The 20,283-nt window shown below is 46.5% G+C and overlaps 1 protein-coding gene and 1 long non-coding RNA gene across 6 annotated transcripts in view; one reads left to right on the top strand and one right to left on the bottom strand.

Moving 5' to 3' along the window:
- Positions 1 to 20,283, bottom strand: part of RCL1 (RNA terminal phosphate cyclase like 1) — a 179,846-nt gene that overhangs the window by 149,645 nt on the left and 9,918 nt on the right. For all 5 annotated transcript variants that reach the window (XR_002783746.2, XR_010322877.1, XR_002783747.2 and 2 more), the window contains 3 exons: positions 11,951 to 12,022; positions 8,505 to 8,680; positions 838 to 912 (listed from right to left, as the gene is read on the bottom strand). Coding sequence is in view for 2 of the 5 variants with exons in the window: in XM_023539423.2 (XP_023395191.1) it covers positions 838 to 912; positions 8,505 to 8,680; positions 11,951 to 12,022 (323 nt within the window). In the remaining 3 variants the exon portion in view is untranslated. The remainder of the gene's footprint in view (positions 1 to 837; positions 913 to 8,504; positions 8,681 to 11,950; positions 12,023 to 20,283) is intronic.
- LOC135232325 (uncharacterized) lies at positions 12,018 to 19,476 on the top strand. The gene is made up of 2 exons (XR_010322878.1): positions 12,018 to 12,157; positions 15,699 to 19,476. It is a non-coding gene; the product is annotated as an uncharacterized LOC135232325 (long non-coding RNA).

The following is a 20,283-nucleotide window of genomic DNA, read 5'->3' as shown; positions in this document are numbered from 1 at the left end:
CCACGCGTCCAAGACAAGGTCTTGGCCCTGCCATTTCTCTGAGTAACCCTGACCAGGTCCATCCATCACGGGGACCTGCTTCCTCCTTAGCTCATCAGCTGAGCCTACTTCTTAACATTCAGGAGCCTTTTTCCTCCTTGGAGCTATCAGAACTCTATGTCACTAAATAAAAATGAAGTCATTTCCCCTATTTAAAAACGTCAATTAAGGAAACACGGGCTAAATGGCTTCAGATATCCAGGGTCACCACAGTGCATTGATGTGGTTCCTTTCAACAGCAGACAGACAGATGCTAAATTACTTCTACTAGGTCTGGAAATACCGTGACTCCTCCGAGCACCCAGATTGGGAGCCCCTGGACTGGTGGCGTAGTGTTAAGTGCTACGGCTGCTAACCAAAAAGGTCAGCAGTTCAAGTCAGCCAGGCGCTCCTTGGAAACTCTATGGGGCAGTTCTACCCTGTCCTATAGGGTCGCTATGAGTCAGAATCGACTCAACAGCAGTGGGTTTTGGGACATAAACTCCACCTAGGTCATCTAGACCACAGAGGTGGCACAGCCGGAACCCTGGCTCCACTGCCTATTAGCTCAGTGACCATGGGCAGTTCACTGATACAGGTAAGACGCTCATGCCAGCACCCACCACAAAACAGGTGCAATGTAACCTAGGTGCTGTTGTCATTACTAACGGGTTCCTTTCAGCTCAAGCATGCAGTGCTGGTTCATAAGCCCTGCGGGTCTTCTGACGAATGGTGACTTCGAGTGTGACACATGCACACACAGATTGAATTCCAAGGATATGTTCTACACAGATACAGGCAACGTTCACGCATTCTTACCTTTAGCTCTAAAGATTCACTATCAATCCCAAACTGTTTCAGTAGAGGGAGGGCTGTCGCCTTGAGAACATCAACCTATAAAATTATTTCAGGGGAAAACGAAAGTTTAATTAGACCTTGTTGTTGTCCTCAGGGGCTGGGCAAGTCAGCTCCTGACTCATGGCCACCCCACGCACAATGGAACGAAACATTGCCCAGTCCTGTGCCAGCCCCATGATCAGTTGGGGATCAGATCACTGTGACCCACAGGGTTTTCACTGGCTGAATTTCGGCACTGGCCACCAGGCCTTTCTTCCTAGTCTGTCTTGGTCTGGAAGTTCCACTGAAATCTTTTCGGCATCATAGCAACAGGCAAGCCTCCTCTGACAGATGGGTGATGGCTGCACATGAGGGGCACTGGCCAGGAACAGACCCCAGGCCACCCACATGGAAGGCAAGAATTCTACCACTGACCCAACAAGGCCTCACTAACTAGACCTTAAAACCAAGAGACCAACCCGTTGCTGTCAAGATGATTCCGACTCATAATAACCCTACAGGACAGAGTAGGACTGCCCCACGGGGTTTCCAAAGAGTGGCTGTGAATTCAAACTGCCAACCTTTTTGTTTAGCAGCGGAGCTCTTAACCACTGCACCACCAGGGCTCCCAACTAAACCTTGGGCAGATGGAAAAAAGAAAGAGCCCCTGATGTGGGTTGAGGCTTAACGACCAAGTCAAAGATGCTGTCTGGTCAAGGGAAAGGCCGCTGTCTTCTAGAGGGGCCACAGCCTGGCTCTGCCCAAGGAAGACTGTGATTTTACGAGACACTTGTCTTCTCATTTCTGACATGGACACCTCACCCACCTCACAGGGCTATCCTGAGCTGCACACGCCTCACAAAGAAAGCACTGAGAGACTGCAGCTGATCTGATCTGAACCAAGTGGAGCCTCTGCTCACTCTTTCGCAGGTACAAAAACTGTGGACGAAAGTATCAGCCTTGTTTTTTAATCTTTTCCCAACATGGCTGCTCAGTGTTTAAAGCTGGTGACACTCCAACCCCAAGCAAACCAATCGGCAGCATACTTAAAGACTCTTGATGGTGCCCACCTCACAGTCAGGTAGGAAGTACGTGGGGTTCGACACAGCGTGGAAGCAGTTGGGGAGGAGAGCCACAAACAACTGAGGCAGCACAGTACCCAAAGTGCCGCGACACCAGTCACAGCTAAGGGTAGACTTCGCTGAGTGTGGCCTCTTCTCTCCTCCACTGTCAGAGCTCCTGGGAGGCTGGGTGCCCTTCTTATTCCTGTGTGGGTCCTCACAGAGAACAGGGACGACACTCAAAACACGTTTATCTGACAAGTCAGTAAATGTCGCTTCACCTGTGTCTTAGTTATCTAGTGCTGCTATAAGGGATACCACGGGTGGATGGCTTTTATTTTCTCACAGTTCAGGGGACTAAACCAAAAGCCAAACCTGTTGCCTTCAGGGTGATTCCAACTCACAGCAGCCCTACAGGACAGAGCAGAGCTGCCCCATATGGTCTCCGAGGAGCACCTGGTGGAGTCAAACTGTTGGAATAGCCCCTCTGTCACGCTCCCTGCGATGACACCACAACTTTTATGACATATTTTGGAGGGACAGAATTTAACCCATAATAACCTGCATAATAAGGGAGAGAAACCCACCCCTGACTTGTCCCAGTGGAACCAGAGTCAGCCCCTCTCAGCCTACAGTGATGGCCAGCAGCATGAGCACAGGGTACAGGGGAAGGCCCTGGTCCTGGTCCCGACTCTGCCTCTAACGGCTGTGTGGTCTCAGACAAGAAAATGAAAACTGTCTTAACTGCTTTGTCCCTAAGGGGCACAGCCTGGCTGTCTCCAAGCTGCCACCACCTCTGACATGCTAAGTTTCAACAGCACAATACTCCAACACGGCTTTCTACCACAGATGAAGCCCCAGCTAAAACCAAAAAGAAACCAAACCTGCTGCCATCGAGTCAATTCTGACTCTTAGTGGCCTCACAGGACAGGGTAAAACTGCCACATAGGGTTTCCAAGGCTGTAATCTTTATGGAAACAGACTGCCAAATCTTTCTCCCACAGAGCAGCTGGTGGATTCAAACCCCAACCTTTCGGTTAGCAGCCAAACACTTAACCACTGCGCCACCAGGACTCCTAGGCCCCAACTAAGTATCCTTAGATCAGAAATTAAGCAGAGGGAGAAGAGAACCATGAGGCCTAGTAATATGTTCAGAACAGGTCCAGGCAGAGTGAGGGCAGTTAATAGGAAAACCTATTATACCTATTAGAGAATAGTTAATTTCAATTAAATATTAAAGTGAAATACGCCTAGAAACTTAAGCTATGCATTTGTGACTGCCAAAACAGAGAAGACTTCAGTCTAGACTGGAACTGAGGGCAGATGGGAAGAGGCCAACCGGACTCCGAGAAAAGGTGAGATGAAGGATGCAGGCAGCTCTGCTGGCAGGGCTCCCTGGAACTCAGCAGCCCCTAAGCCCCCAGGGGAGAAAACAAAGATGCGGTGATAGAGGATCTCCTCTCTTGTCCTGCCTATACCCAATCACAAAGGACAAAGTCAAATTTCACTTGGAGGGTCAGGCAGAAGCCCAGGTGTAACTCCAGGTGTGGTCCGGTCTCCTTAGTCAGTCCCCATCTCACACTCCTCTGAGGCTTCCGACAATCATTTCCAACTGTCAACTGGACGGACCCTGCAGGTATCCTGACAACGTCCCGGGGAACAGTATCAACACCAAACGCATTGCCTGTCGTGCTTCCACATTGATCCTCTGCCTTGGGTCAAACTCCAATCACCACCAGTCAAGTCAACCAGAAATATGGCATCCTCTCCTGGCCCATAGCCAGTCACTGCCAAGTTATAAGCCATCTCTCCCCCACACTGTCCTTCCCATCTCTCTCTTCCTTCTGGCTTCCATCTCCTTAATGTCCAGACTAGTTAGTCATCTCTGATTCATTCCTCACTCACTTCCAGAATTAACTTCCTAAAACCCCGACAGACTCATGTGGCTTCCCTTCATCTAAGTCCTCCCTGACCCTCAGCACGTTTTCTGTACCTCTATCATAACTACAAGGGGCCTGGTGATGCAGTGGTTAAAGCGCTCGGCTGCCAACTGAAAGGTCGGCGGTTCGAACACACCAGCCTGCTCTGCAGGAGAAAGATGTGGCAGTCTGCTTCCGTAAATATGACAGCCTTGGAAACCCTGTGGGGCAGTTCTGCTCTGTCCTACAGGGTCACTAGGAATTAGTATCCACAGCACGGAACAACATCATCACCAATGGTCATCCAGTCTACTCCAAATCGCTCCATGTGTGTCAGAGGAGAACTGGGCTCAGAGGGTTGTCAACGACTGATTTTTCAGAAGTGCATCACCAGGCCTTTTTTCCAAAGAGCCTCTGGGTGAACTTGAATCTCCAACCTTTTGGTTAACAGCCGAGGACATTAACTGCTCGCACCACCCAGGGACTCCACCTCTGTCATTGCTGTTGGGTGCCACTGAGTCGATTCCAACTCATAGTGACGCCATGTGACAGAGTAGGACTGCCCCATAGGGTTTTTGTGGCTGTCATCTTTATGAAAGCAGATAACCAGGTCTTTCTCCCACAGAGCTGCTGGATGGGTTCAAACCGCCCATCTTTGGTTTAGTGGCTGGGCACGTTAACAGTTTGCACTACCCGGGGACTCGACCTCTATCACAGTCCAGGATCATGCAGCCTTGCAGTCTCCATAGCTGTCTCCACAGCTCTCCAGCCCATGAGTCTGAAAGGTCCTTGAGGGCAGAGTCACTCATCTTATTCGTCCCTGTAGGCAGAGAGTAGATACATGCCTGAACCGATGGGACATCCATGTAGAAAAGGAGAAGTGCTCTGAACGAACAAGGCACAGGCTGGAGATGTTACACTCTTTATCCAGGTTTAGTTATATTATTTTATCCTGGGCCGGAGCCAGGCAGCAACGAAGGTAATGCTAATCATGCAATTTCAGTCACTTTCTGCAGCATAGGAGAACAGATCCTTTCGATATTCTGCAGCCAAGAGTTATACAGCCTATATGAAGAAGAACGTAGCATCAGGATCTGAGGGGGCTCATTAACAACCTGTGATATGCAGATGACACAACCTTGCTTGCTGAAAGTGCAGAGGACTTGAAGCACTTACTGATGAAGATCAAAGACCACAGCCTTCAGTATGGATTGCACCTCAACATAAAGAAAACAAAAATCTTCACAACCGGGCCAATAAGAAACATGACGAATGGAAAAAAGACTGAGGCTGTCAAGGATTTCATTTTACTTGGATCCACCATCAATGCCCATGGAAGCAGCAGTCAAGAACCAAACTATATAATTGCATTGGGCAAATCTAATGCAAAAGACTCTTGAAAGCGTTAAAAAGCAAAGATGTCACTTTGAGGACTAAGGTGTACCTGATCCAAGCGCCCTTTGAACTATGGTGTTGGTGAAGAATGCTGACTATACCATCGACTGCCAGAAGAACAAACACATCTGTCTTGGGACAAGTACAGCCAAAATGCTCCTTAGAAGCAAGGATGGTGAGACTTCATCTCATGTACTCTGGACATGTTGTCAGGAGAGACTAGGGCCTGAGGAAGGACATTAGAGGGTCAGCAAAAAAGAGGAAGACCCTCAATGAGATGGATTGACACGATGGCTGCAATAAAGAGCTCGGACATAGCAACAATTTTGAGAATGGCTCAGAACCAGGCAGTGTTTCGTTCTGTTGTGTGTGGGATTGCAATGAGCCGGAACCTACTCAGTGGCACCTAACAACAACATACCAGTATCATCTAAGGGGAATTCACCAGCTGATCTTTGTCTCTGTTAATATACAAAACTTTTTTCAACACTGCCATTGCGAAGATCATCAGCGACTAAGAATACCAAACTGGGGCACTGCTGAAGTCCCCTCACACTCAGGCCTTTTTTCATTATTTAAGGCACCCCTCCCCAACCCCTCTCCAACCTAAAAGCTAGCTGCCTCCCTTCCAGCTATTAGCGCCAACAGTCATTTCCTAGAATCTTCCAGAAATGCAGGGGAGAAAAAGCAATCATCTGAAACCAGTTAAGAATTCTGAACAGCTTACGCAACATCCCTTCACAGCTCGACTTTTCAGGTCCTGCGCTATACTCAGCATCCCCAGAGAAGAGTTTATGCAGCTGGATTTCCAAGAGTTGAGAAGTAAGCCTTTTAATGGCTTGGAACATATTAACCATGTTTCCACCCTGGGAGGTGTCTTGGTGAATGCCAGCTGTCTCCGTTTGGGGCTCATGGCATCAACTAAGTGATCCTCCCTGGTAAGAAAGCAACACACAGCCGGCCTCAGAAGCCGCCTGCTCCCTGGCCTTGACCCATGTCTGCCGAGGCAGAGACAAGTGGGCTCCTCCTCACATCACAGCCAACAGCTTGAGGACACCTTCCACGGACAGCACAGTAACCAAAGGGGGGGACCCTTTCCTGCCACAAGACATCAAAGACACCTGGGCAGGACTTCTCTAGGCACACACACATCTGACAAAACCCACTCAGACTTGCACTAAGACAGCCATAACAGGCATGTTATGGATTGAATTATGTCCCCAAGAATATGTGCTGGAACCCCAACCCTGTGGGTGTAATCCCATTTGGGAACAGGGGTTTCTTTGTTATGTTAATGAGGTCTTATCAGTATAGGGTATGTCTTAAACCTACTCATTTTTGAGATATAAAAAGAGAAGCACAATAAGCACAAATGGAGGGGAAGAAACATGCCACGCAGAGATCGCCAAGGACTCAAGGAACACTGGGTCTACAGAAACTCGAAGAGATCTTTCCCAGTGCTTTCTCCTAGAGCCGGTGCCCTGAATTCACACTTCTAGCCTTCGTTTTACTTGCAGTCGAGAAATCAAACGACTCCTTGCATTGGGCAAATCTGCTACAAAAGACCTCTTTAAAGTGTTAAAAGCAAAGATGTCACTTTGAGGGCTAAGATGCACCTGACCCAAGCCATGGTGTCTTCAATCGCCTCTTACACATGTGAAAGCTGGGCGGTGAATAAGGAGACCAAAGAATTGATGCCTTTGATATGGTGTTGGCAAAGAATATTGAATACACCATGGACTGCCAGAAGAATGAACAAATCTGTCTTGGAAGAAGTGCCAACAAAATTCTCCTTAGAAGCAAGGATGGCGAGACATCACCTTACGTACTTTGGACATGTTATCAAGAGGGGCCAGTCGCTGAAGGAGGACATTGTGCTTGGTAAAGTACAGGGGGCCTGCGAAAGAGAGGAAGACCCTCAATGAAATGGATTGACACACTGGTTGCTACAACGGGCTCAAGCACTAACAGTGATTGTGAGGATGGTGCAGGACCCAGCAGTGTTTAGTTTTGTTGTACACAGGGTCGCTATGAGGAGGAATCAAATCTAACAACAACAGCCTCCTAAGCTGGGAGAAAAGTAATTTCTGGTCTTTGAAGCCACCATGTGCGGCATTTCTATTACGGCAGCACTAGGCAGCTCTGACAGGGTACAATGAAAAGCTGAGCTGGATCGCCAACGATATTCCCCATACACGCAGGAGAATTACCATGCTAATAAGCAGCTTGCTGGGTCCACACATGTTCAAAGTTCACATGTTCCTTCCCTGTTCTTACTCTGACTCTGCAAACTCTTCTCGGAAGAAGCACAATTGAGCTCGTAGCTGAAGCCTGGGTAATTGAAGATTATGCCGTGGTAATGTCAAGGGCTAAAATCTGCTGCCTAAAACCCTGTTCTGCTGCCCCCAGCCTCCTCTGCACGTGGCCTCATGAAAGCCACGCCTCACTCACACACGTCAGCCACTTTTCGTGTCAAGCACAACAGGGCTGCAGGCATCTGGTCTGAAGGATTTTAGACATAACAATGACAGACACTTTGCTGAATGCTAACAGACCAAACATTGCTGAATCGCATGATAACTAATTTTGGTTCCAAGGGGCAACAGTGGTTCTGTGGTAGGATTCTCACCTTCCACGTGGGAGACCCGGGTTCTGTTCCCGGTATATGCGCCTCATGTACAGTCATCACCCATCTGTCGGCGGAGGCCTGCATGTTGCTACAACGCTGAAGAAGTTTCAGGAGAGCTTCCAGAATGAGACAGACTGTGCTTAAAGCAGATTAGGGTGGGATGTAACACCCTTGCTCAGGTCACACCCCTGATTCAATGTAAAGGGATAAAAGGAAAGAGAGGTAAGCAGAGAGTTGGGGACCTCATACCACCAAGAAAGCAGTGCCAGGAACAGAGCACATCCTTTGGACCTGGGGTCTCTGTGCAGAGAAACTCCTAGTCCAGGTGAAGGTTGATGGCAAGGACCTTCCCCGAGAGCCGACAGAGAGAGGAGGCCTTCCCTTGGAGCTAATCCCCTGAATTTGGACTTCTAGCCTACTAGACTGTGAGAAAATAAATTTCTCTTTATTAAAAGCCATCCACTTGTGGTGTTTCTGTCATAGCAGCACTAGATGACCAAGACAACTTCTAAATCACAAGGTAAACATACAAAAGGCATATACTCAGGACTAAAACTGGGCTTCATAAAGAACTTTTTTCTCAGAAGTTGGGCAATGACAAGAAGCAAAACAAATGTCACACCAGAGCTCGGCCTCAGTACTCACCGAAGGGTCAACCTGGTCATTGGTCACACCTCGCAGGACTATTCTCAGCGGGTGCTTCATAAATGGAGCCAGGCAGAGAAGAGCCTCCAGGTAGTAGCCGATGCTGCGGAGGACGCTGCAGTCATGCTCCACGGTCCCGCCATACAGGAGGCCGGGCTGGTAGTACAAGGTCGTGCCTGGAGCCGGAGGAGAGGGCCGCATTCAGCAAGAGAAGCCGTGTGTCACAAAGGCAACAGAGGCCGGGATCCCAAGGGGTGAGTCTGACAAGGTCATCCAAAGGAGCTCAAAATACCATTCCTGGGAGCCCACAAGCCACTCCAAAGGCTGACTCACTGCTGTGAAGCCTCCATAACAAAATAAACTGTGAGTGTAACTTAATAGACGGTAATACATTAAATCCCACCCCACGCCATCTGAACTACCAATGGCACGACAGAACACAGAGGAGGGATCCTGAGAGGCACCTGGTCCCCCAAAGCCACACTCTCAGGCTGTGCTGAGTGGCGGAGCTTACAAATGCTATCCTTAAATCTGAGCCCCGGTGGGGCGGTAGTTAAGAGCGCAGGCTGGTAACCAAAAGATCGGCAGTTCAAATCCACCAGCCGCTCCTTGGAAACCCTCTGAGGCATTTCTACACTGTCCTATATGGTGCTGTGAGCCACGGTCCCACAAAGGCATGAAGGAGACTAGTGGGAGTAAGGCTGGGAGACCAGGTGGGTTTAGGTAGCAGAGGGACCTCAATGTCAGGCAAATGACATCACCGTGTCAGCACAAAGGGGACCCTGAAGGTTTTGGAACAGACGGCCACTCTGCTTCCTAATTCTAAGCCACCTAGAGTCCACCTGGCCTCACATATCAAACAAACGGTCAGACTCAGGTGGCAGAAAGAGAAGCACTTGAACTATTTGCGGAGTCTGTTCCGTTATATTTTGGATCTTTGTGCTGGAAGCCAGAAAAAGTCTGCTTGAAATACGAAACTCAGGAATGAGCCAACACCCAAGACAACTTGGCTCACTCTGCCTAGGGCTTGTCCAAAGCCGAGTCAGCACCAGCATCCCTCTGGGGAGAGAATGGTGTCACTACAGGGGAGCAGGTGCTACAGGGGCTCCAGGTATAGAAAGCCCCAGTCGCCTGGGCGGAGACACAGTCAGTCTCCCCCGGGAAGTACCTGTGTGGCTCTGGGTGAGTCCCTAACACACTCCACACCTCCACTCCCACCATTAAAATGTTGGGGCCAGGGTAGTTGACATCTTAGATCCCTCTCGGCTCTCAAATGCTGCTTTTTCCTTCCCTCCTGCAGCAGAATTTAATTAAGATGCCATGGGTCCATCACATCTCTTCCCCACTAATGCTGGCATTTTGGGGATCCTGCATAATAGAAATGAAAAGTGTGGTTCTGAAGTAAGGGGATAGGCCTAGGAGTCGGGAAGCCTTTAGGCCAGCTCTCTAAGCCTTCAGAGCCTCATTTTTCTCATCTGTAAAAGGGGGACGATGCGTTCAATTGTGTTGGACTCTTAGGAGGATTAAATGCATCTTTCAGTAATTGGCACAGATTCAATTCAAGTAATAGGAGCTATTTAAGTTTAATGTTAGCAAATAGAAATATCTAAAATTATTTTATAGCTTTAGTGGCAACTCTCTAGCATCTTTATTCATTTTTTGCATACTCATATCATCTAGTAAGTTTCAGAAAAGTATGGTATTTTCTGACTGTATTTACACATTGAAGAAAACACAAAGTAAAATACCCTGATCTGGGTGAACAAGGTACCGCTGCTGCTCAAGATCTCCTGCAGTGTCCTCCGGCGCAATCTACCAAACCCCCAATCTGACGTAAAAGGAATGCGTGTGTACAGTCCCTCAAGAGGGTGGCAGCTCTTGGGCGTTTCAGAAAGTAAATTTAGGTTTTACTACCCTAAAAACTAAAATCCAAATGATCACAATCAAAACCAGAATCTGATCAAGAAAATCAACCCTTCTCAAAGAGTCATTCCTTGTAAATGGCATCAAGATCATGAAACCAATCCTTTAGGTCAAAAAGTCAAAAAACAACTATATAACCATTTAGGTGTGAAATCAGTTACACCATGCCAATCTGTCCGTCTAGGTCTACGAACCAGCAAACAAGAAACCAACCAGATCATCAGAATAAGGCGGGGGGTGGGGGGCAGGGTGAGAATGGGGTCATATACATGCCTTACTCCCTAAACTCAGCTGCAGATTTGACTAGAAAATAACTTTATCTCCTCAGAATCACCAATAAAAAATGGCTGAAAAAATCTCCAGCAATGTCAAAGTAAACAAACCAAGGAGGGCCAGCCAGTGGAATCACCATCTTGCAAAGGACACCTGAACTTCTCATGCCTTCAACCTCTTCTCTGCAAGGTATGGCTGAAAGCAGCTACAGAACAATGAGTCTCAGGTGGGACAGGGCCACTTAAGAACCCAAGCTTGTCTTCTTTCTCAAGAAAGAGTTCAGAGTTTCCTGAATATGTGTGCAAAGGTACACAGTTTATGGAGTTGGCCAAAGGGTGTTTGTCATGGTCTCCTACACAATACAGATACAAGAGTTTTTAATGGAAAAAAAAAAAAGTAGAAATAATTTAAATGTCTAGAATTAGAGGAGCAGTTAAATAAGTTATTGTGCATCCACACAGTGGAATATCATTGAGGTGGGCCTGCATGTGCCGGGTGGTTAAGTGCTATGGCTGCTAGCCGAAAGGCTGGCAGTTCAAATCCACCAGGCACTCCTTGGAAACCCTATGGGGCAGTTCTGCTCTGTCCTATAAGGTCGCTATAAGTCAGAACTGACTGGACAGCAATGGGTTTTTTTTTCTGCACGTGCTGACAGGGAAATTTCTGAGACAGTTTTGCTGTGAAAAAAAGGCTGAAGAACAAAATGACGCGTGTGCTCCGGTTGACGCACACGCACACGCCCACACAGGCAAACATATATAATAGGGACAAGCACTCCCCCGAGGCTGTGACAGTGGCCACCGCTGGAGAAAAGAATTAAAGAAGAAAGGGTTGAAGGGAGTTTCACTTTTTTTTTTTTTGCATGTACTTGTGTAAAGTTGTTTTAAAAGACAAAATAAAAACTCAGCAGACACAACTATCTCACAGTTTGTTGTAGGAATTTAATGAGATAACATGAGTAGATGGGTTCTGAAAGTCACGCATAAACATTAGGTACATTTTTATGTTAAAAAAAAGGGAAGTGTTTGCTTGTTAGTCTGGAAATGCCCACAGTCTTCTAACTTCCTTAAATGGAGTGTATTTCTCTTAATTCAGGGGATTTCTCATACACCCCTGGACAGTCTATCACCAACAGGAAGCTCAGTCTTTCCATCTGAACACAGGATTTACATCATCAAAAGAAGTGAGAAACGGGAATGCTGACAAACTACAGGTAGGTGCTTTCAGGAGTGTGGGGAGAAGGGGCTTACCTGTCTGGTTTATTTCAATTCGAGAACCATTAGTTATCTTGTCCATCAGCCTTATGAAGCTGGCTTCAAAATCTGCGGGCGAAGAGCAAACAGGTCAGCCTCACACCAGATCACGGTTCCCCAGAGCCCTTCAGTTCCGAGTCGGAGAGGCCAGGGCACCTTCCTGCGTCAGGCCCAGCTCCTCCTCACGGCCTCACAGATCACAGGGTAAGGAGCGTGAGGCAGGGGGAAAGCACTGACCAGCACACACAGCTTTAGTAGCACTACTACAAGCAATTCAGCATCCACATTCCATGGAAAAGTTGTCATCGAGTTGACTCTGAACTGTGCCCCGTAGGGGTTTCAATGGCTGATTTTTTGGAAGCAGGCTGCCAGACTTTTCTCCCAAGGTACCTCTGGGTGGACTCGAGCCTCCAACCTTTCAGTTAGCAGCCAAGTTAACCGTTTGCACCCCCCAGGGACTCCACCAGCAATTTAATGGGGTATTAACTTCAGCAGCATAAAACCCATTAAGATCTGTTCTTCTGACCTCTGAAAAACACACTGCCTCTAGTCAGTTCCAACTCCCAGCGACCCTATAGGACAGAGTAGAACTGTCCCCACAGGGTTTCTAAGGCTGAAATCTTTATGGGAGCAGGTTTCCAGGTCTTTTCTTCCACGGAGCAGCTGGTGGGTTCCATCAGCTGACCTTTCGGTTAGCAGCCTTCACACTTAACCACTGCACCACCAAGACTCCACTGACCTCTGGGGGCATGCCAAATAAGAGAGGAGTGGCAGAAAATAGGGAAGAGCTTTAAAGTCAAAATCTTCCTCACATCTGAATTCCTGGGAGGAAGAAGGCTAACTCAGTCAAGGGCCACTCTTCCGTTTCAGAGACAGTGACAGATCACCACCCCCGCCCAACAATGTGCCTCCCCTCCCCTCCTCGGCCACCACAGCGACCCCCAGCTCTCTAAGCAGCTCAGCTTTTGATTCCATCACAAAGGCACCTGAAGATACAGAATTGCTGCCACTTCCCTTAAAGGCAGGAAAAAGGGCTGGAAGAAACAATGTCAAAAGTTAACACATGGGCTTCTCTTGGTGACAGGATTTTATCAGAACTCAATTTTCTTATTTATATTTTTATGCTCAAATTTATATTAATTCCTTTTATGACCAGAAAATAAACCTTTCTGGAACATAAAAGCTGGTCATTCTTTAAAGAAAGAGAGAGAGAAAATAGGCTTTTAAGTGTGCAACACAGGGGCAGACACAGACACAGGGGAGTATGCCCTCTAGTCTCTGCCTAAGCTGATCTCACAGGCAAGCGCGTGCGCACGCACACACACACGTACCGCCTGAGCTTCAATCTCCTGCCCATGAACGAGGACAGGAGGGTCAGCCCTTCTGCAGGCACTGAGCTATGACAGCTGACACTCTGAGGCAGTCCAACTCCTGCAATCAGCCTGCAGAGCTAAGGGGCACTGACCCCAGCAGTCACCTGAACTGATCCCCAAGGCGGGCGGGTCAACTGAGCAATTCCCATCCACCTGTGACTCAACACTCCTGTCCTGGTGAGTTCTGCAATCTGTACAAAGGAGCACTGGGCTGGAAGCCCTCAAACAACTGACCATGGCGAATCGCTGCTACTGGCTACTGAGCGCTGACTGTATGCCAGCGGGTCTATCAGTTAATCTTACAGCCCCGAGGCAGGCTGGGAGGACTATCCCATTTTACAGTCATCTGAGACCCAGGAATGTTGACTTACTTGCCCTGGTCAAATGCCTGGCAAGTGCGAGGGCCAGGATTTGAGCTGAAGTCTGTCCTGCTCCAAGGCCCATGCCTTCTGCCACGCCACGCCACGCCACGCCACGCCACGCCACGCCACGCCATGCCACACTATGAGTATGCCTCTGCTCAGTTTACTCCCCTGAGCCAGTTTCTCCCTCTGGAAAACCACTGTCCCTTCTCAACTGCAGACACTGACCTGCCTGAAGTCAATTTGATGGGCCCCCAACCAACAGTTACCTTTAATATAATTCGAGCAGAATAAAATATACTGAAGTCACTGCATGTAGTAAAGGCTGGAAGTGGGTGTACACGAGTCATGAGACTTCTGTTCCAGTCTTACATACACTAGGTCGTGGTTAAAAAACGCATGCTTACTGTAAGGAGTCATCACAAAGTGTGAAAGAAACTGAGCTACGGAGTTAAACTAGGAATGATTTCCGTGGTCTCGTCTATACAGAATAGTCCATGTTTTCAAAAATGAGACTCAGCGATAGTTCAGCTTAACTAATAAAAAATGTCTGCTTTGAGCATTATGCTCTTTTAAGAACTACCTACATGGGATCAGGAGCTCTGGCGGCAAAGTGGTTAAGCATTTGGCTACCAACCAAAAGGTTATCAGTTTGAATCCGCCAGCCGCTCCTTGGATACCCCATGAGGCAGTTCTACTCTGTCCTGTAGGATTCACTATAAGTTAGAATTCACTTTAAGGCAATGGGTTTTTTTATTTTTTATTTTTTTTAATATGGGATCAAATTGATGCTGTTAAAACAGCAACTCGAAAGATCAGACAGGAACCTTAGAGGCTGTGAGTTTTTGCTAACGGGGGAGGAATAACTTAGGAAAGGAGAATGGGAATGGGTGCACAACCTGAAGACTGTCATCAATGTCACTGAGCTGTATGTGTACAAACTGCTGGATTGGTGAATGTTCTGCTGTGTGTCTTCTCCACAAGAACAAAGGAGATAAAAATTTTTTTAAAAACCAGGCTCAATTTCTATCATAATGGTACTTTTGACAACAGTTTATAGCAAAAACAGGTGCTCTGCTCAAATACAGCAAACCTTTGATTTCTTCACACTTTCCAAGCACTTAAATGGGAGAGAAACACATCCTTAGGAATAAAGCCCAAGATTCAACGCCGTAACTTTTACCGTCTAGGAAAGAAGAAAGCATGACTTCAGAGAGAAATTTTTTGCAATCCACAGGGGTTCTTACACTTGAGCACAGCCAGGAATGCCAGGTGAGGGGCACGCATGGCGACCTCCGTGCAGGACACCCCAGCCACAGCAAACAGGTGCTCTGGGAGCAGAACGTCAAAGCAGCAGACACACGGCCAGCTCCTGCGTCCTGGCTGCAGAGGGGTGCTCCAGCACCTGGTACTAAAAGAGCTTGGGCTCATCTAAACCCATTGTGACCAGAAGCCCCTCTTATGGACTGAACTGTGTACTCCAATCAACAAAAATGTGTTGTGAACACTAACCTCCGTGCCTGTGGGTAGGAACCCTGGTGGTGTAGTGGTTAAGAGCTACAGCAGTTCAAATCCACCAGGTGCTCCTTGAAAACTCTACGGGGCAGTTCCACCCTGTCCTATAGGGTCACTAAGAGTTCCACCCTGTCCTATAGGGTCATTAAGAGTTCCACCCTGTCCTATAGGGTCACTAAGAGTTGAAATCACTCCACAGAACTGGTTTTTTGGTTTTATGCCTAAGGTTATAATCCCATTTGGAAATGGTTGTCTCTGTTATGTTAACGAGGGAGGATTAGTGTAGGGTATATCTTGAGTCAGGAAACCCTGGTGGCGTAGTGGTAGTGGTTAAGAGCTACGGCTGCTAATCAAGAGGTTGTCAGTTTGAATCCACCAGGCGCTCCTTGGAAACCCTATGGGGCAGTTCTACTCTGTCTGAGAGGGTCGCTATGAATCGGAATCGATTCGACGACAGTAGGTTTTTAGGTTTATCTTAAGGCAATCTCTTTTTAGGTATAAAAAGCAAGCAGAGAGCAGATAGAGATGAGTGAAGAGAGCTGCCAAGCCACATGAAGATCACCCAGGAGCAGAACCTCAGAGGCAACGACCTTCCTCCAGAGCCGACAGACAGAAAAAGTCTTCTCCTGGTGCTGCCGGTCTGAATTTGGACTTCTATTCTAGCCTCCAACTGTGAGAAAATAAGTTTCCATTTGTTAAAGCCATCCACTTGTGGTATTTCTGTTACAGCAGCTCTAAAGAGCTGAGACAGTCCCAAACCTCAGGAAGACAAGATGACAGGGTTCCTTGTCCTGCCCTCCCACCCTCTCTGTGATTCTTCCTCTTCAAGAGTGCTCCTGAAGGTATGCAATTTCAGGTCTCTGAAACCGTTAGGGGAGAAGACCCAAAAATTAGCACGATTTTACTACATTGTTTAGGAATTCCTCAACTAGGTTTTTAAACTATAAAGAAAAGCAAACTGAATCAACGCTATGACAGCTAGGAGTGTGCTGACTCCGGGGTGTGGAACGGGGCTGGGAATGGGCAGGGGCACAGGCGGCTGGCATGTTCTATTTCTTGGCCTGGATGGGGGTCACACAGGTTTCCATTTAACAATCTGTTAAACACTACTTTTACGTTTTATGTATTTTTTGTTATTACATCTTACATTTTAATGAATTTTTAAACGCCAGGACCTTTAATCTCAGGATGTCCTTAGACACCACCTCATGCCTGATGCCTCCCCTCCCTACGCCACCAATAAGTGAGCTCACCATTTTTTAAGGGCCCAGTAACTCCTCACCAAGAAATGCAAAAGGAATAGGATCACAAGATGTACACTTTGAAAACAAGGAGCAAATCTCAACAAACACAGTTTCCACTGAACAGTATTACAACGTAACCTAAATATCCAGAAACACCAGGCTGGTTAAATAAATTATGGCCCGGCCATATATTAGGAAGGAGCCCTGCTGGCGCAGTGGTTATGCACTTTGCTGCCAACCAAAAGGTTGGCAGTTCGAACCCACCAGTGGCTCTGTGGGAGAAGGACCCGGCGATCTGCTTCCACAAAGATCACAGCCTTGGAAACCCTATGGGACGGTTCTACTCTGTCCTACAGGGTCGCCATAGTCAAAATCCACTCGACAGCACGCAACAACCTATATCAGAGCAGGAGTCCCTGGGTGGCGCAAATGGTTAAGTGCTCAACTGCAAGCCGAGAGGCTGGTGGTTCAAACTCCCCCTGAGGCACCTCGGTCGACAGGCCTGGCCATCTGCTTCCTAAAGGTCACAGCCTTGAAAACCCCATGGAGCAGCTCTACTCTGCAAACACGGGGTCACCATGAGTCAGAATCGACTTGAGTGCAACCAACAACAATAAGATATACCAAAGTAATTTTATAAAAAAACGGCAAGGGGGCGGTGTCTGACCTCCTTCCAACTTCACGACGGGGATGGAGAACTAAGATCAACAGTCCAAAGTTGGCTCCTGTGAGGTGGAGGTCATCTTTACCAACTCTGACACCAGCCTTCTCTGCCACAGCGCACTCCACGGGGTTCTAGAACTCACTGCAATGGCCGCAGAGAGCTCACAGACCATATTCACAATTACGGGGCTTACAAGGGAAGTAACAGCTCGATTCAGACTCAAGAACACCCAGGACACAGTTCTTCCATCGGGACAGCCTCTCCCTGGCCTTCCGTCTCTGCCCAAAGGCACTCAGCTTTCTCTCTCTGTGGGCCCAGAAGCCCCCTGCACCATCTCCTGCTGCCAGATCCCTCCGCCCACCGCTCCTCGCCCTCCTCAGGGTTGCAGCTTGCTGTCTCCTGCTTCCAGGAGCTTCTCAGCACAGGGACCCTGGGTCCAGAGGACGTGCTCTCTGCTCCCGGCTGTCCTTCCTTGGTGGGGGTAGGACCCTCCTCTCTGCTCCGGAATTGGCTGTTTTTTAAGGCTAAAGTGACCAATTCCCCTGGTAGGCCACAACTGCCCTACCACACAACACAACCACCTGGGTGAGAGTTACAATACAATGGCTAGAAAGGCCACACAAAAAGGTAATGAATCCCACTGCAAGGTTCTTTTTACATACTGATATAAATCATCTCCAAGGTATATGGTTGAGTTAAAAAAGTAAGATGCAGATACCATTTGTGTGTAAAATGAAAAAAAAAAGAATATATATTTATATATATATTTATATATTTGTTTATGAAAAAAATAGCGAAGGCCAGCGTAGCAGGGGTAGGGGTCAGGGGACCATGGTTTCAGGGGACATCTAAGTCAACTGGCATAATAAAATCTATTACGAAAACATTCTGCATTCCACTTTGGAGAGCAGCGTCTGGGGTCTTAAACGCTAGCAAGCAGCCATCTAAGATGCATCAATTGGTCTCAACCCACCTGGACCAAAGGAGAATGAAGAACACCAAGGACACAAGGTGATTATGAGCCCCAGAGACAGAAAGGGCCACATGAACCACAGACTACATCAGCCTGACACCAGAAGAACTAGATAGTGCTCGGCTACAACCGATGACTCCCCTGACAGGGAACACAACAGAGAACCCCTGAGGGAGCAGGAGAGCAGTGGGATGCAGACCCCAGATTCTCGTAAAAAGGCCAGACTTAACAGTCTGACTGAGACTAGAAGGACCCCAGTGGTCACTGCCCCCAGACCTTCTGTTAGCCCAGGACAGGAACCATTCCTGAAGCCAACTCTTCAGGCAGGGATTGGACTGGACAATGGGATAGAAAAAGATGCTGGTGAAAAATAAGCTTCTCAGATAAAGTAGACACTTGAGACTCTGTTGGCATCTCCTATCCGGAGGGGAGACGAAAGGGCAAAGGGGGTCAGAAGTTGGCGAAATGGACACGAAAAGAGAGAGTGGAGGGAAGGAGCAGGCTGTCTCATTAGGGGGACAGCAATTAGGAGTACATAAGCAAGGTGTATATAAATTTTTGTATAAGAGTGACTTGATTTGTAAACTTTCGCTTAAAGTACAATAAAATTTTTTTTTTTTTAAAAAAGCAAGTTACCAGCCTCAAAAGAAAAAAAAAAAAAGCCCTGAAAAGAAACAACCAGTAACACTAGCTGCTTCAGGGGTGGGGAGGAGACAGGATCAGACAGACACTGCCCGTTGTAAACCCTGGTTTCCTTTGAATTTCACGCCATGTGCATGTATTTTTTTAAATACATAAAATTTAAATTTAAAAGCACAATATACTGTAACACAATTTAAATAGCCAACAAAACTGCTTTTATTAAATAATTTAGGATGAATCTTTATCATTCTATGCAGCCATTAAAAATGCTTTTAAAAGAAGTATTACATGGAAAATGCTCACAGTATATCAAAGAAAAAAATTAGAAAATAATATATAAATGTGATTTCAATTTCTTTAGAGCAGTAACTGGAAGACAAGACAGCCAACTGTTCACAAGTGAAATAAGGAGTCATTGTTTTCTTCATTAAATCCAAAGAGGCAGAAATCACAAACACATACCCAATTCTCAGAATAAACTAAAAGATGTCCACCCACTCGGAAATAACGTATTATAAATACAATACGTATACTTATATATAATACACATAATGTGATAAGTAATATTATAATCTAAAGAAATACATAGCATGTTTCCTAAATTATGAACAGGTCACGAAAAAAACTGTCAAACATGGTAAAATATTTTAAACTAATATAAATTTATGAAAATATTTGAGAGAATACCAAGGAAAAAGACTGCTACCCTACATGTGATAATACTTAAGAAAAAAAAAAGCAAGAGTAAAATGAACCTAGATTTTTAGGAATTGAACAAATTACTAGCCAAAAGAAAAAGAAATAAAAACCCCAAAAAAGATAAACAAAATGGAAAAGATAAATAAATAAAATCAGCTAATTCATTGAGAAAATACAATCAATGGCCTCATCCTTTTGTAAAAGGTAAAAATGTGAATTAGTAAAATAAAAAATAAGCAAATAATACAACTACTAAAACACATAAGAGTGTCTGTGGTAAACTATTCTCTATTATTTACTGCACTGCTGGGATTTAGACAGGCCAAAAAATAAACAAACTAAATCCGTTGCCATCAAGTCGATTCCAACTCATAGCGACCCTATAGGACAGGGTAGAAAAGAGTAGAACTGTCCCATAGGGTTTCCAAGGAGTAGCTGGTGGATTTGAACTGCCAAGCTTTTGGTTCGCAGCTGAGCTCTTAACCACTGTGCCACCAGGCCTCCAAAGACAGACAACTATGTTAAAAAATAACAAACCAAGACAGATAAAACAAAGGCGGAAAAAGACTTATAACAAAGGGAATGAAGAAAATCATCAAATAACAAACAGAAAAGAACACTGATAAAGTTACTGGAAAAAATTTTTCCAACATTCAATGAAAAAATTCTTATATTACATGTTCCAAAGTACCAAAAATAATAAAAATACATAAATGTAGCTTCAATGCAGAACTGTTAAGAACACGACTTAAAAAAAAAAAAATGAAATCAGAAACTAATCTCATGGAATGAGAAGAGATGAAAAATTCTACGTCCCACGTAGAAGTGTGGCGTCTGGGGTCTTAAATGCTAACAAGC

The sequence above is a fragment of the Loxodonta africana genome, chromosome 9 (assembly GCF_030014295.1).
Source record: "Loxodonta africana isolate mLoxAfr1 chromosome 9, mLoxAfr1.hap2, whole genome shotgun sequence".
Classification (NCBI taxonomy): Eukaryota; Metazoa; Chordata; class Mammalia; order Proboscidea; family Elephantidae; genus Loxodonta; species Loxodonta africana.
Note: the sequence above shows the minus strand (reverse complement) of the source record. Positions and strands in the feature narration are given on the sequence as shown.